The sequence below is a fragment of the Abramis brama genome (genome assembly GCF_963993115.1).
Source record: "Abramis brama genome assembly, chromosome: 21".
NCBI lineage: Eukaryota > Metazoa > Chordata > Actinopteri > Cypriniformes > Leuciscidae > Abramis > Abramis brama.
Window position 1 is genome coordinate 9,364,194 of NC_139983.1, and position 14,146 is coordinate 9,378,339.

The 14,146-nt window shown below is 36.5% G+C and overlaps 1 protein-coding gene across 1 annotated transcript; it reads left to right on the forward strand.

The window, feature by feature from the left end:
- The first annotated feature begins 414 nt into the window (after positions 1-414).
- On the forward strand, positions 415-14,144 carry coq8ab (coenzyme Q8A-b). The gene is made up of 15 exons (XM_084097637.1): positions 415-624; positions 2,770-2,889; positions 3,018-3,263; positions 3,416-3,482; positions 3,569-3,643; positions 3,726-3,851; positions 5,345-5,430; positions 8,580-8,720; positions 8,819-8,900; positions 8,978-9,071; positions 10,566-10,707; positions 10,806-10,913; positions 11,001-11,066; positions 11,155-11,241; positions 13,251-14,144. Exons 2-15 carry the CDS (start codon positions 2,785-2,787, stop codon positions 13,542-13,544), a joined length of 1,719 nt encoding a protein of 572 aa, XP_083953763.1. The 5' UTR covers positions 415-624; positions 2,770-2,784; the 3' UTR covers positions 13,545-14,144.
- The last annotated feature ends 2 nt before the right edge of the window (positions 14,145-14,146 follow it).

Sequence of the window (14,146 nt, forward strand, 5' to 3'; positions counted from 1 at the left end):
TTTGCATAACAGGGACTATAAAATATGGGAATGTCACATTCACAGAGAGGGCTTATATTAAGCCAGGATTGTGCCTTAGTTCAATTAAGGCATTTAAGTAGCTTTTATAAACGTGCATGAGAAAAAAAAAAACATTACTTATGTGCATCTTGAGCTACAGTCTATGATCTTGAGACATAACAACAGCACTTATTTTAAGATATGTCACTGCAAGGTGCCATATGTGCCAAGGTGCCATATGTTCAACATGTATTTTAGCCTGGGACTAGGTTTAATAAGCCTTGTTTGTGAAACCGGATATTTTGATATTTGGGAAATGGTAATTGGTCTACTTTTGGCCTATTTTTGATTGGCCTTTGGGTTAGTTTTGTAACGCAGACTTGGCAACCCTGTCCGTAGCGCCACCTGGAGGAAGAAGCGTTTAGTGAATCCGTTTTTGGCTGCCTGTAACATTTGCTGCTGTCTCAAGATCCTCACAGATTAGATCACTGTTTCCACACTGTTTCATTGCATGTCATCGTATGTTTGGACAGCTCACGGAAACTTAATGGAGTTTGAGCATAGTCTAATGTAGTTGTAGCCTATCATAAATGAAGACTTCAGTGAATGGCATTAAGGATTAAAGTAAGTCGTTTTATTGCCTTAAAAACAGCGATCTTGTAGGCGATCAGAAAGCTTTGTTTGGTCTGTTCACTTCACGCACTAATTTGTTTAATGGAGGTTGAATCTCTGTAGAATTGAACAGGGTTCGTTCTGAATCCAATGGAGAATGCATTTTTAATTTCTGAACTGCTGTAGAGTGTAGTTTATAGGCTATATGTGTATATACATTTTATTCAAAATATGAATAAAAATATAATAGTATCTCAATATAGCAGTGTTTTATATATATATATAAATAAATTGTGTATATGAGTCATTTTGTGTTTTGCCATTTATAGCAAAATTTATATATTTGTCTATATAGTTTTTTGTTGTTATTTTAGTGCTTCAATATAAATTAAACTGATTTAATGTTTAAGGATTTAGATTGCAGGGATTAAAGTTCTCCGTCGCTACGACGGATTTCCGTTAATTGCAGCAGGTCTATGACGGATTTCCGTCAATATGGTTCCAGTCTGTCCTTAATGTCTTAAATTCACTTTTAATAATTTTAAGGCCGTAAATAGGATTTCATTTCTCAAAAAGTGTAATAAATGTCTTAATTTTAGTTTGAATAGGTCTTAAATTAAGGAAAGACGAGGTGTATTCACCCTACTGAGGGGGATGTGATCAAAGCCTGGAGAAGAGCAAAAGCACGTTCCTCTCTCCATTCTAAGCGTTCTGTAATCACTTCGCTCATGGTCCACTCCGGGTTTTCAATTACCGCTCACGGAAAGTGCATGTCAGGCTACAGTTGCGCGCTGAGTTAGAATAACTATATTTCAGTTACCATGGACACACTTATAATGCAGGTAGGGCTAGGCGATATATCGATATAAAAAATATATCGATATATTTTTGAAATGCGATATGGAATTAGACCATATCGCATATATCGATATAGTTTGCGCTGTAATCCTTGCTCCCCGCGCCTCCGCTCCTCCTTTTCCACTCTGCATGCGTGTTTATTAGAGCATGTTATGAGAGGCGAATCATGACTACTTCAGAAAACCCAGCACAATAGGAACTACCAGGCAGTGACATGAGTATACGCTGAAATATAGTTTTTCACCTCAGAAAAACGGACTTTCTTGTCCTGTCAGCCGTTATACTGTTCTCGTAGCGCACACTCAATTGCACGCGCAAATGCTGCGGCGCGTGCTGTATCGCCTCACTGATCAAGCTAGTGCAAAAGAAACTACGAGCATGCAACGCCGTTACGTTGTAAATTACCCGAAATAAAAGTAATGCAGGGATTATTTTCATTCTATTCACCAGGAGCAGTTTCCATGTTTCATTAACAGTTATTGTTAATATTGTGTATTCGCCATGGTAACTGTCGTTTCCATATTAACCCCAAAATGCCACTATTTTTCTTTGTATTATTTTTTATATTTTTAAATGACTGTAGTGGCTCATACCAACTTTGTATTAACAAAAACTAGTTTGGGACTGCTATTTAATAGCTTTAGTATAGGCCTAATGTTTATTTATTACTAGTCTTTATATTCTTACAATTTATGTTAAGTAAAGGGGAAAAGTACTTGTGTGTGTTAACAAATTTTGTGTTAACGTGTTATAATTTGCCTATATATAATATTTTCCCCTTTACTTAACGAAAGTTTAAGTAAAGGGGAAGGCTTAGCGAAATGGGGGGAGAATGGCAAGCCTTTTAGTTTGTGGACTAAAAAAATCTAACAGCCAGGTACGTGTCTTTGCACAGTATGTCACAGGAGACTTCAATATGGCAATAATGGCAAAAAAGTGCTAGGTCACCATCAATCAGAAGCTAGTCACAATGCTGCCGTTCGTGCTCTACAGTAGCCTACATGCTCCCTGCCTCGTTTTCATAGATTAAAATAGTTTTTAAAATATGCCTACTGGCAATATTAAAGCGGTTTAAAACGTCTCCCCTTAAAACGCTATTGGTCTCGACTATGTAAAAAGTTAAAGGAATATGACTTGGCCTAAAAAAAAATTTCAGTCAGAAGAATTTTTTTCACTTTAATCCCTGAGATTGTATCTAAGTTAAAGTTTATTTTTTAACTGAAGCTCTTTTGTGTTTTAAGTAAAGTTTTAGTATATATATCCAAAAGCAATAGTCTGACAGTTCTTCTGCTTTTACAGCTCTGAAAGGTAACAATGGCAGCTGAAATGTTATTGATGAGGGGAATCAACAGGTTCAGAAAAGTTACACTCGGAGGTCAAAAACGAGTCCGTTTTAACACGCCTCACCTGAAAGAACAGGTAAGATTGACAAGCTGCTGTCTGAGTTGAGTTTATATCTGCCATTATTTGAAGTCAACATTTCCAAAGCTTCATCTATTTATCCAGACCAGATTTTTACTTTGTTTGTCCTGCATGCTTGGTTTCAGGATTATGACAGCCACCGAAATGCCTCCAGCTTTAGTGGCGTTGTTGAATGTGCCAGGGGTCGTGACAGGTATTTGGGGAGATCTGGACACAGGCTATTTGGAGAGATTCGTCCAGCTCAACAGCTCGTCTATGGACAGATCTGTTTATTCCATCAAGATAACAGATATTACAGTGGACTGAAAAGAGAAGGTGTCGACACAACCAAAGATGCCAAAACACCTGATTCCAGAAAACATAAGCAAATGGTATAGCACACTAAACTGTAAATTCTTGTTGATTACACAGCCCTGATTAAAAGTGTTGAAGTTCAAATATTATGGTCTGATTTACTTTTATCTTAAAGCAGTGACTATAAAAACACCTTCTCCAATTATATGTTTTACTGTTGTTTTCTCAGTTAAGTGAGAGTTCCAGAGAGAGAAAAGTGCCAGTCACAAGACTGGGAAGGCTGGTGAACTTTGGAGGTGAGATAGTGTGATTGCTTGTTTAATTAGCTAAAAAAAAGGCTTTGGCAAACAAGCAAATGCAAAATATTTCATGATTCCCACAGGTTTAGCAGTTGGACTGGGCATTGGAGCCATTGCTGAAGTCGCAAAGAAGAGTCTTACATCTGGAGGGAAATCAGGTGGGAACATGTGGTTGGTTCAGTAATTGATTGGCTGTGATTTACAAGTTGGGTTATTTTATTCCTCTCTCCTCTTTGGCAGGACAGAAAAAAGCAATTCTGGACTCAAACCCGTTCATATCAGAAGCCAATGCTGAAAGGATTGTTCGGACTCTCTGCAAAGTGAGAGGAGCCGCACTTAAACTAGGACAGATGCTCAGCATTCAGGGTGAGAGATTCCTCCAAACACATCTGTCTGTAGAGATAATGAACGTTATTACAAAAATTGTAAATTCAGTGCAAGCTAAATTATTTATTTGAAGTACCCCAGATCAGGGATGTGTCCTCTGAGGAGGCTAGGGTGGCAGTGTCTCCTCAAAGAAATTGGATGAGAAAACAATCGATATTTCAAAAATAAAACAGCATAAATATAACAAAATACGACATTTAAAAGTGTATGAATCACTTGTTTTTCTAAAGTAACACTGTCCCACAGCGACACCAGCAGGTAAAGTTACAACGGGACGCCGAGTCTATCGCACTATGATTGGTTATGAACTGTTAATTCCGCCTCTTGTTTACGTGCGAGTTCACGAATCGGTCTAAATGAACAAAATGAGGCGTTAATAGGAAGACTAATTAAAACGCCTGAAAACATGATTTTTTTGTGAGCAATTAGAAATTTAAATATTTTTTATTTAATATTTTTTAACAATTATTTTATTTTATATTACTGCCTTTAGTTATTTTAGAATAAATGTAAAACTGCGTAAAAACACTGACTTGATTAGATTTATGCTTGGTTTTAATAAATAGAACATTAATTACATAGTGTCAAAATACAAAATAGAATTGAATGAATTTACATTTGATATACAATTATTATTTATTTTTTTGTTAAACTGCAAGGACTTTGCCCAATTTTAAAACACCACTGCAATATATATATATATAATTATTATTTTATTTTTTTTATGAATAAATTCTAGAATAATTTTTTTTTTATTAGAGGTGATTGCTGATCAGGGATCTGGTCTGAAGGGATTTGGTCATTTGACTTCTGATCAGTAAATAGCAACACCCTGGTAACCACACACAACTGTTTAGCATCATAATGGCACCATTCATTTAAATTTAATTTGCCATTACTAATTTATCACAATTATTTAAAAATAGGATGGAATATGTGTTGTCAAATGCTTGTTTTTACCACTTGTTTTCTCTGATTCGGCAACTACCCTTGCCTTTGACCTGTTTGCTATACTGTTACACACAGCAGGGATTATTCCTGCTAAGAATCTGACACAAATGTCCCTCTGAAATATCATTACACCCCTTCCCCTCGACACGGTGTATGTTGCCGACTGCGTTCTGTATCTTTCCACTTGTTAAAAAAGAAAGTAGTTCCAGACAGATAGCTGATAAGGTCACATTAAGTCTCTTTTAATCTGTTGTTGTCTTTTAAAAGGGCAATAATGTATTATGTGCAATGTCATTAAGGTGTATTGTGTGCCATGTCATTGAGGTGAAGGACGCATTTAGCTGGAATATGTCACGACCCAAAATAAGAAAACCAGCTGGCCACAATAACCATGCAAAGCTTTTTTTAGTGCTTCATGCCATTCATGCTGTAAAAGTACATGTTCAGAGTTCACCTATAGCGTGTTTGCATGATCTGCTACACATTGATCTTTGGTTCTGCTCATGTTTTCTTGTCCATAGACGATGCATTCATCAACCCTCAGCTTGCAAAGATCTTTGACCGTGTTCGACAGAGCGCCGACTTCATGCCCACCCAGCAAATGATGGTATAGCCTCAAATGTGAGAGTTGAAAACACAAACCGCTTTTACATCTTAAAGTCAGTGTTGGGGATAATGCATTACAAGTAAAGTGAGTTACGTACAGTAATAAGATTACATTTTTCAAGTAATAAGTAACAGATTACTTTTAAATTTACAACAAAATATCTGAGTTACTTTTTCAAATACATATAATACAGTATATAACACAAGTTACTGTAGTTTTAAAATGAATGTGAGCATGCATTTACTCATCTCATTTGCACAGAAACATTCACTATTCCTCAAAATGAATAATATACTTTATGTATTTAATCTCACTTTATTAACCAATGTCTTTGTATGTAAAGAGAACTTTGAGAACTTTCTTCTCCTGCGTCATTTCACTAATGAAATTTTTCTTCTTCTTCTTCTTCTTATTATTGTACTTATTTCACTTTGGTGTGAAAGGGCCCAAAAGCAGAACTTTTTATTTTATTTTATTAAAAACAAACGACCAAGTCCAGCCCAGGTGAAAAAAAGTAATGTAACGCATTACTTCCCATAAGAAGTAACTAAGTAATGCAATTAGTTACTTTTTATGGAGTAATTCAATATTGTAATGCATTACTTTTAAAAGTAACTTTCCCCAACACTGCTTAAAGTCGACATTAAAAAACATTTGCAAGTTATTTAATGTCTGTAATTTGAACTTTTTTGCTGTTGAGCTGAAATTAGAAAGTAAGTTTCTTTCTTCAGCTGAACACAAAAGAAGATATATTGAAGAATGTTGGTAACCAAACAGTTGATGGACACCACTGACTTCCATAGTATTATTATTATTTTTTTCAATACTAAAGAAGTCAGTGGCTACCATTAACTGTTTGGTTACCAACATTCTTCAAAATATCTTCTTTTGTATTCACATACAGGTTTGGAACAACTTGTAAGTAATGATAAAAAGTAATGTTTTTTGGGTGAACTATCCCTTTAAGAAAGATAATCAATGAATGACTTTTAAGGCTACGTCTACATTAATCAAGATATATTTGAAAATGGCGTTTTAAAATGCTCTCCGTCCACACTATTAAATTATTAAATTTCTGTACCTGCAAAACCTGAAAAGCACTGTTTATTTTATTTCTATCTTTGTTATATTGTATTTATTTGTGCTTTTTGCTTGTAATTTGATTATTTGTTCTTATTTTATTACTGACTTTTATTACTTGTCTTTAATAATGTTTTAAATTTATATTAGGCTAGTAGTTTTAGCTCACTAGGTCGCACTCTGGCCAATCCATTTATGGTCTAAAACGCAATTACCTTCATGTTTTACAGCAGCACAGCAATTTTCAGTAAATTTCATTATACAATATGCATCACATGACTAAACATGCATCATCTTTTTCAAAGATGCATCATCTCAGTTTTAACAGTCCACACTAAATGTTTTTGCAGGGGAAAAAAAAAAGCCAAAACAGAGAAATCTGGATTGGTGTTGACGTAGCCTGAGATAATAAGGACAGCATATACAGTGAGGAAAATAAGTATTTGAACACCCTGCTATTTTGCAAGTTCTCCCACTTGGAAATCATGGAGGGGTCTGAAATTGTCATCGTAGGTGCATGTCCACTGTGAGAGACATAATCTAAAAAAAAATAATCCAGAAATCACAATATATGATTTTTTAACTATTTATTTGTATGATACAGCTGCAAATAAGTATTTGAACACCTGTCTATCAGCTAGAATTCTGACCCTCAAAGACCTGTTAGTCTGCCTTTAAAATGTCCACCTCCACTCCATTTATTATCCTAAATTAGATGCACCTGTTTGAGATCGTTAGCTGCATAAAGACACCTGTCCACCCCATACAATCAGTAAGAATCCAACTACTAACATGGCCAAGACCAAAGAGCTGTCCAAAGACACTAGAGACAAAATTGTACACCTCCACAAGGCTGGAAAGGGCTACGGGGAAATTGCCAAGCAGCTTGGTGAAAAAAGGTCCACTGTTGGAGCAATCATTAGAAAATGGAAGAAGCTAAACATGACTGTCAATCTCCCTCGGACTGGGGCTCCATGCAAGATCTCACCTCGTGGGGTCTCAATGATCCTAAGAAAGGTGAGAAATCAGCCCAGAACTACACAGGAGGAGCTGGGACCACCGTTTCCAAGGTTACTGTTGGTAATACACTAAGACGTCATGGTTTGAAATCATGCATGGCACGGAAGGTTCCCCTGCTTAAACCAGCACATGTCAAGGCCCGTCTTAAGTTTGCCAATGACCATTTGGATGATCCAGAGGAGTCATGGGAGAAAGTCATGTGGTCAGATGAGACCAAAATAGAACTTTTTGGTCATAATTCCACTAAACGTGTTTGGAGGAAGAAGAATGATGAGTACCATCCCAAGAACACCATCCCTACTGTGAAGCATGGGGGTGGTAGCATCATGCTTTGGGGGTGTTTTTCTGCACATGGGACGGCAACTGCACTGTATTAAGGAGAGGATGACCGGGGCCATGTATTGCGAGATTTTGGGGAACAACCTCCTTCCCTCAGTTAGAGCATTGAAGATGGGTCGAGGCTGGGTCTTCCAACATGACAATGACCCGAAGCACACAGCCAGGATAACCAAGGAGTGGCTCTGTAAGAAGCATATCAAGGTTCTGGCGTGGCCTAGCCAGTCTCCAGACCTAAACCCAATAGAGAATCTTTGGAGGGAGCTCAAACTCCGTGTTTCTCAGCGACAGCCCAGAAACCTGACTGATCTAGAGAAGATCCTGTGTGGAGGAGTGGGCCAAAATCCCTCCTGCAGTGTGTGCAAACCTGGTGAAAAACTACAGGAAACGTTTGACCTCTGTAATTGCAAACAAAGGCTACTGTACCAAATATTAACATTGATTTTCTCAGGTGTTCAAATACTTATTTGCAGCTGTATCATACAAATAAATAGTTAAAAAATCATACATTGTGATTTCTGGATTTTTTTTTTTAGATTATGTCTCTCACAGTGGACATGCACCTACGATGACAATTTCAGACCCCTCCATGATTTCTAAGTGGGAGAACTTGCAAAATAGCAGGGTGTTCAAATACTTATTTTCCTCACTGTAAGTTTAAAAACAAAATATGGTTTTGTTTTATGGTGTGTCACTGTTTATCATTCGGACAGAAAACAGTGGTCAGTGATCTGGGTCCAAACTGGCAGGATAAACTAGAGTACTTCGAGGAGCGTCCGTTTGCAGCGGCCTCCATCGGTCAGGTTCACCTGGCCAGAATGAAGGACGGCAGAGAAGTGGCCATGAAAATCCAGGTTCGAGAGCTGCTTTTGTCTCGTAGTGTTTCACATGTATGTGCTTTGTGCTGCCAGATCTAGGCATTAATTAATTGAACATTATTATGTGCTGTCAGTATCCAGGAGTGGCCAAAAGTATAAACAGCGACGTGAACAACCTAATGACACTCCTCAGTATCAGCAATGCTTTACCTGAAGGTATGAATTATGTTGTGTCACAATGCTTTTGATATCAGTTCTACTGTAACCGTGTCTGTCGTTCTGTTCGCGTGAAGGTTTGTTTCCTGAGCATCTCATAGAGGTCATGAGCAGGGAATTGGCTTTGGAGTGTGATTATGTACGGGAAGCCAAATGTGCCAAGAGATTCCAGTGAGTATTTGAATAACTAGATCCAAAATGTGGACCATATCTTAGCATAGTTCATTTGATATTTAAATGAGACTCAAATGAGATTTTATACTCAAAGTTTAGGCTGTAATTTTAGTATTGTTTAAATGCTATAATAATACTTTTTTTATTTTTATATTTTCAGTTTTCATTTAGTTAAGTTTGTGCTTTTGTCATTTTTTTATTTCTATTTAGCTTTATTTTAATTTTTATTATGGTTTTAATCATTTTAGTATTTCAACTTTATTTTATTTTTTTAGTTAGTTAGTTTCAACATTTCTAATATTCGTTTTGAAAATGATTTTTTTTTTAAATTAACAATATTTTGTAAAAAAATAAATGTTTGCATCACAGTAAGTGTATTGTGATTGTCAAAACATTTTGGTAACTAAACAGAATTTTATTAAGTTCCATTTCAATGACAACATGTTTCAACATGGTACAATGACTGGTAGGCCACTGTTTTTATTATTGCTTGATTTCAAATTTACAAATTTCACGATTTCAATTCAATTCAATTCTTGTGATTTGATTCCGATCTTGATTCAATATCGATTAATTTAGATAAATATTAGGTATAGTGGATACATGTTAATAGATAAAGGTTAACAATAACAACTCAAATATAAATATAATGTGTTTTTTAATTATAATAACGTAATAATATTTTAAATATATAATATGTTAATATAGTGCACATTATATTTAATTCATCATTTCAAAGCAGCTTTACAGAAAGTGCATGAGTCCACATTACAATTTAGAGTGATCTGTTATCAGAGGTAACTGTCTAAGTTATGTATTTCAGATTGTCACAGTTCGCTAAAAACGTATTAATTTAAACAATGTAATAATTTAATGCAGAAACAATGAGCTCATTGTAGTAATGAATACTTGTTTGTTAACAAATGATTATGACATTTAGAAAATAAAGCATTGGTGCAAAATTTAGCAAAATACTCCTCTCTATGGCCATATTTTTCTAGCCAATAACGTGCTATGGTCATTAAATGGCTTTCCTGGGGTAAATGTAACGTTATGTGACGTTCTCCAGCTGTTTTATTGACCATTTCCATGGGTGAAAAACACTGATTGATCGATATTATGTATTATGCATATACATTTCGGTAAGTTGTACTGTATCTTTCAACATACCTATTACTCATTCATGTTTATTTACTATTAACTAGTAGTAGTAAGAGTAGCTAAGAGATGATCGGTTCACGTGCCGCTTGAACTGAGGCGCCAGCGCCTCAAAACGGTATTTATAGTTTGAATTTCGTTATAAAATTGACAGAATTTGAGAGGTTCATATTTGTTTCATATGTAAAGTAACCTACTCTGTCTTTGTCTGTCGGTGTAAGTGTCCTCTTCTTTGCGATTTTTATCTGTGTGAGAAAATGTATGTGTGGCGTGAGAGCGTGTGAAAAGTGTAAATTGCGTGAGAGTTGGCAGCCCTGGTTAATATCATTACAGGGAGTTACTGAAGGGCCATCCTTATTTCTACGTGCCAAATGTTGTGGATGAACTGAGCAGCCAGCACGTCCTCACCACGGAGCTGGTGTCCGGTTTCCCTTTGGATAAAGCCGATGACCTGTCACAGGAACTCAAGAATGAGGTGAAGCCGGCCACACATGCTTCCAGACTGATTTAGTCTTTAAAAAGATCTTTTTGTAGTCCTGAACATTCAAAATGATCATATCTGCTCTTTGTCAGATCTGTGAGCAGATTCTGACTCTGTGTTTGCGTGAACTCTTTGAGTTTCGATACATGCAGACGGATCCCAACTGGTCCAATTTCTTCTTTGACCCACAAACACACAAGGTATTTCTCTGTTTTCATTGTATATCTGGAATTGTTTAATCTGCGTTGTTTTGATTGCAATAAGTATTGTCTGGGATTCATATGCAGGTTGCTCTGTTAGACTTTGGAGCCACTAGAGGTTTTGATGCGAGCTTCACTGATGTCTATATTGAGGTAACACTGTAAACTTTACATTCTGCATATTTTTGAAATTGTTTTATATTTAAATTTGTGACAATTCTTGAATTTTTTTCTTGATCAGATTATCAAGGCTGCTGCAGACAGGAACAAAGAGGGAGTTTTAAAACGGTCTATTGATATGAACTTTCTGACCGGATACGAGTCAAAGGTACAGTAATTCACTCCAAAGAGCCCACAGACCTAAAAATTACATGTTTCATCTGCCCAAAAAACTATATGATGGTTTTGGACGCATCATATCCTGTTAGGTCATTGCCACACACATTTTGTAGCTTGTTTGAGAGAATCCATTTGCATAGTAAACACTGAAAAATCATAAGTGTGAATGGAATTGACCCCATATTTACTGAATTATAATTTACAGGAACTTTACATAATTAACCAACAAAGGAGTCAATTTTTTTATTTATTATTTACATTATTATTATTAAATTACCATTATTTGAATTATTAATATAAATACCCAAGTTTAGTCATGAAACTCTTCCATGCAGCTGATTGGCTGTCTCGTCGCCGGTTCTGCAGACAATCATTCGCTTCTTCCTGACTATACTCCCAGTTTATTTTTCCGGCCCGACTTGATGGAGCTCAGTTCTGCCCCCCTCCTCCCCAGCACCACATGTCTAGATTTGTATGGGGTTCTTCTTTATCTTGCAGCAGCATAACCAAACCTATTTTTATTTACATTTATATTTCTCATTAACAAAATGTAGTAAATGTAAAAACAAACTACTCTGAGAGTTGTCATGACTCATGACTGAAATGTTTTCTAAATCTTAAAGTCCCCCTGTATTCAATAATTTTATCCCTAAGAACTCATCTTTGATCACCATTATGATATATATATTTTAAAAAAAATCTGTATGAAAATATTTTTTTCATGCCTTAAAATAGCTTTGATATAACTCTCCACCCTTGCTTCATTTAGTATATATGGATCCATGAATATGCAAATTGGTCATGTCTCGACTCAGGGTACGTTTACACGACAACGATATGCTTAAAATGGAGATTTTTCTTTTGAGTTTTCCGCGTACAGACGACACCATTTTCAAAACGATCCCCATTCACACGGATCCGCGAAAACGACTAAAAACGCTGTATTCTGCTGCCAGGCCATTAGATGGCGATGAAACATTAAACTGAACTCGTAATAAGCATGTGCATAACGTCATCGTCTTCACAGATTTGCGTTTTTGCTGTTTACACGGAGACCGTTTCAAAAACGTGAACTTTTATAAAAACTCATTATCAAAACTTTGCGTTTTCAGGCACCCAAAACGCTGTTGTCGTGTAAAACGAACGGCCAAAATGCATTAAAAGTTTTACGTTTTTAGTTGAAAACGGTGTCGTGTAAACAGCCCCTCGAATCACAAGAGCTTAGAATACCTGATCAACTCGCTCAACTTAGTAAACGCTACACAATGGCAAGTAGAAATACTGGTTTAATTCAGCCATGTATGTTTGAACCAGAAACTGATTCAGAAGAAGAAGTGGAATATTGAATTATACAAGTCGATGTATCACAATGGTTTTTATGCGTTTTATGTATCGCTCTCTACAACGCCGGACTTCATTATCAAACAGCTAATAATGTGTTGCTTATGTTACACAAACTATGTTCCCGTTCGCCATCTCAGAGTCAGACAACTGCCTTTTAACAATCATCAGAAACGCTTTGAACTCAGAATGTCAGTGGAGAAAGGCATATAGTCCATCATAACATCGTAATATACATCATATGCTTAATTCACCCGCTATATGCTAAATGCACATGAAAATATACTAGGATAACCTGGCGTCTCTTGAGACTCGCATGCTTCAGAGTGGTCATAGTTAATGATATACTTAAGCTCGCCCCCTTTGTGACATGATTGGTTACAAGGTAGTTTGTGACGTCAGAAACACCAGTGATTTCGAACCACATTTTTGAGACTGTCTATTTTCAATGCTGTTTTAAGGAGAAAATACTCAGCAGTGGTGTTGACTGGTGAATTTGCACATGGTTTGTCTTAAAGCATAAAAACACCACATAGACATTGTATTCCCTTATTCCTACTTGACCTCAGTTCAAATTTAGAACTGAAATTCTTAATTCAGTTCTGAATGGCGCACAACCTTGAGTGCAATTTCACTTCACTCTTTTCAACATTTCAGGCGATGAAGGACGCCCATGTGGATGCGGTGATGATCCTCGGGGAAGCATTCGCGTCAGACGAGCCGTTTGACTTCGGTTCCCAGAGCACAACGGAGCGGATCCACAGGCTGATCCCTGTGATGCTGAAGGAGCGTCTGACTCCTCCGCCGGAGGAAACCTACTCTCTGCACCGCAAGATGGGCGGCTCCTTCCTCATCTGCTCCCGCTTGAAGGCCAAGATCAGCTGCAAGAACATGTTCCACGAGGCCTACGCTAAATACTGGACAGATCGGCAAAAGGAAACTGCAAAATGAACCAGTGGGCATATCAATGTGTGTGTACCAGACAAAAATGGATTTGAAAATAATTAAATGCACTATGCTAGAATGATGAATATGCACTTTATTTGGCTTCAAGCTTAACTCAGTACGCAGTAAATGGAGGATCTTTGGCTGTGGATTATACTTGAATAATATAAGTGAAGATGTATATTTATGAACCAGGAGAAAAATGTTAACTTGTTGTTTTGTGATGTGTTGTTTGCATTTCAGTCTTGAGTAAAATATACATTTGAATTTGCAGAACCAAATATGACCTAAATTGTCAAGATGACATCAGACATAAAATCTGTCATTGTTTGAACTCATTTACTGATCGCTCATGTCGTTCTTGAGCTTCTAAAGTCAATCGTTTCATTTCTTTTACAGTCTGCATGTTCTAAACCTATGTTTTCTTTTTCTTCCATGAAAACCAAAAAGAGAAGAGGCTTATGCTGGTTTTGAAAGTTATTTTCATTAGGGTTCATAAATTTTGACCACAATGTCTGATAAACAAAATGCTGACAAAAGTGACAGTTTGTCTCTAAAACAAAATAGCATGTTCTCAGATAAAGCATATTTACATCTTGCCTTTTGAA

Bases quoted from the DNA above. Each gene is read 5' to 3' on its own strand.
- coq8ab (XM_084097637.1), top strand. From the start codon at position 2,785: ATGGCAGCTGAAATGTTATTGATGAGGGGAATCAACAGGTTCAGAAAA. The intron at 3,852-5,344 runs GTGAGAGATTCC...TCTTGTCCATAG, and splicing joins ACAGATGCTCAGCATTCAGG to ACGATGCATTCATCAACCCT. The intron at 8,901-8,977 runs GTATGAATTATG...GTTCGCGTGAAG, and splicing joins CAGCAATGCTTTACCTGAAG to GTTTGTTTCCTGAGCATCTC.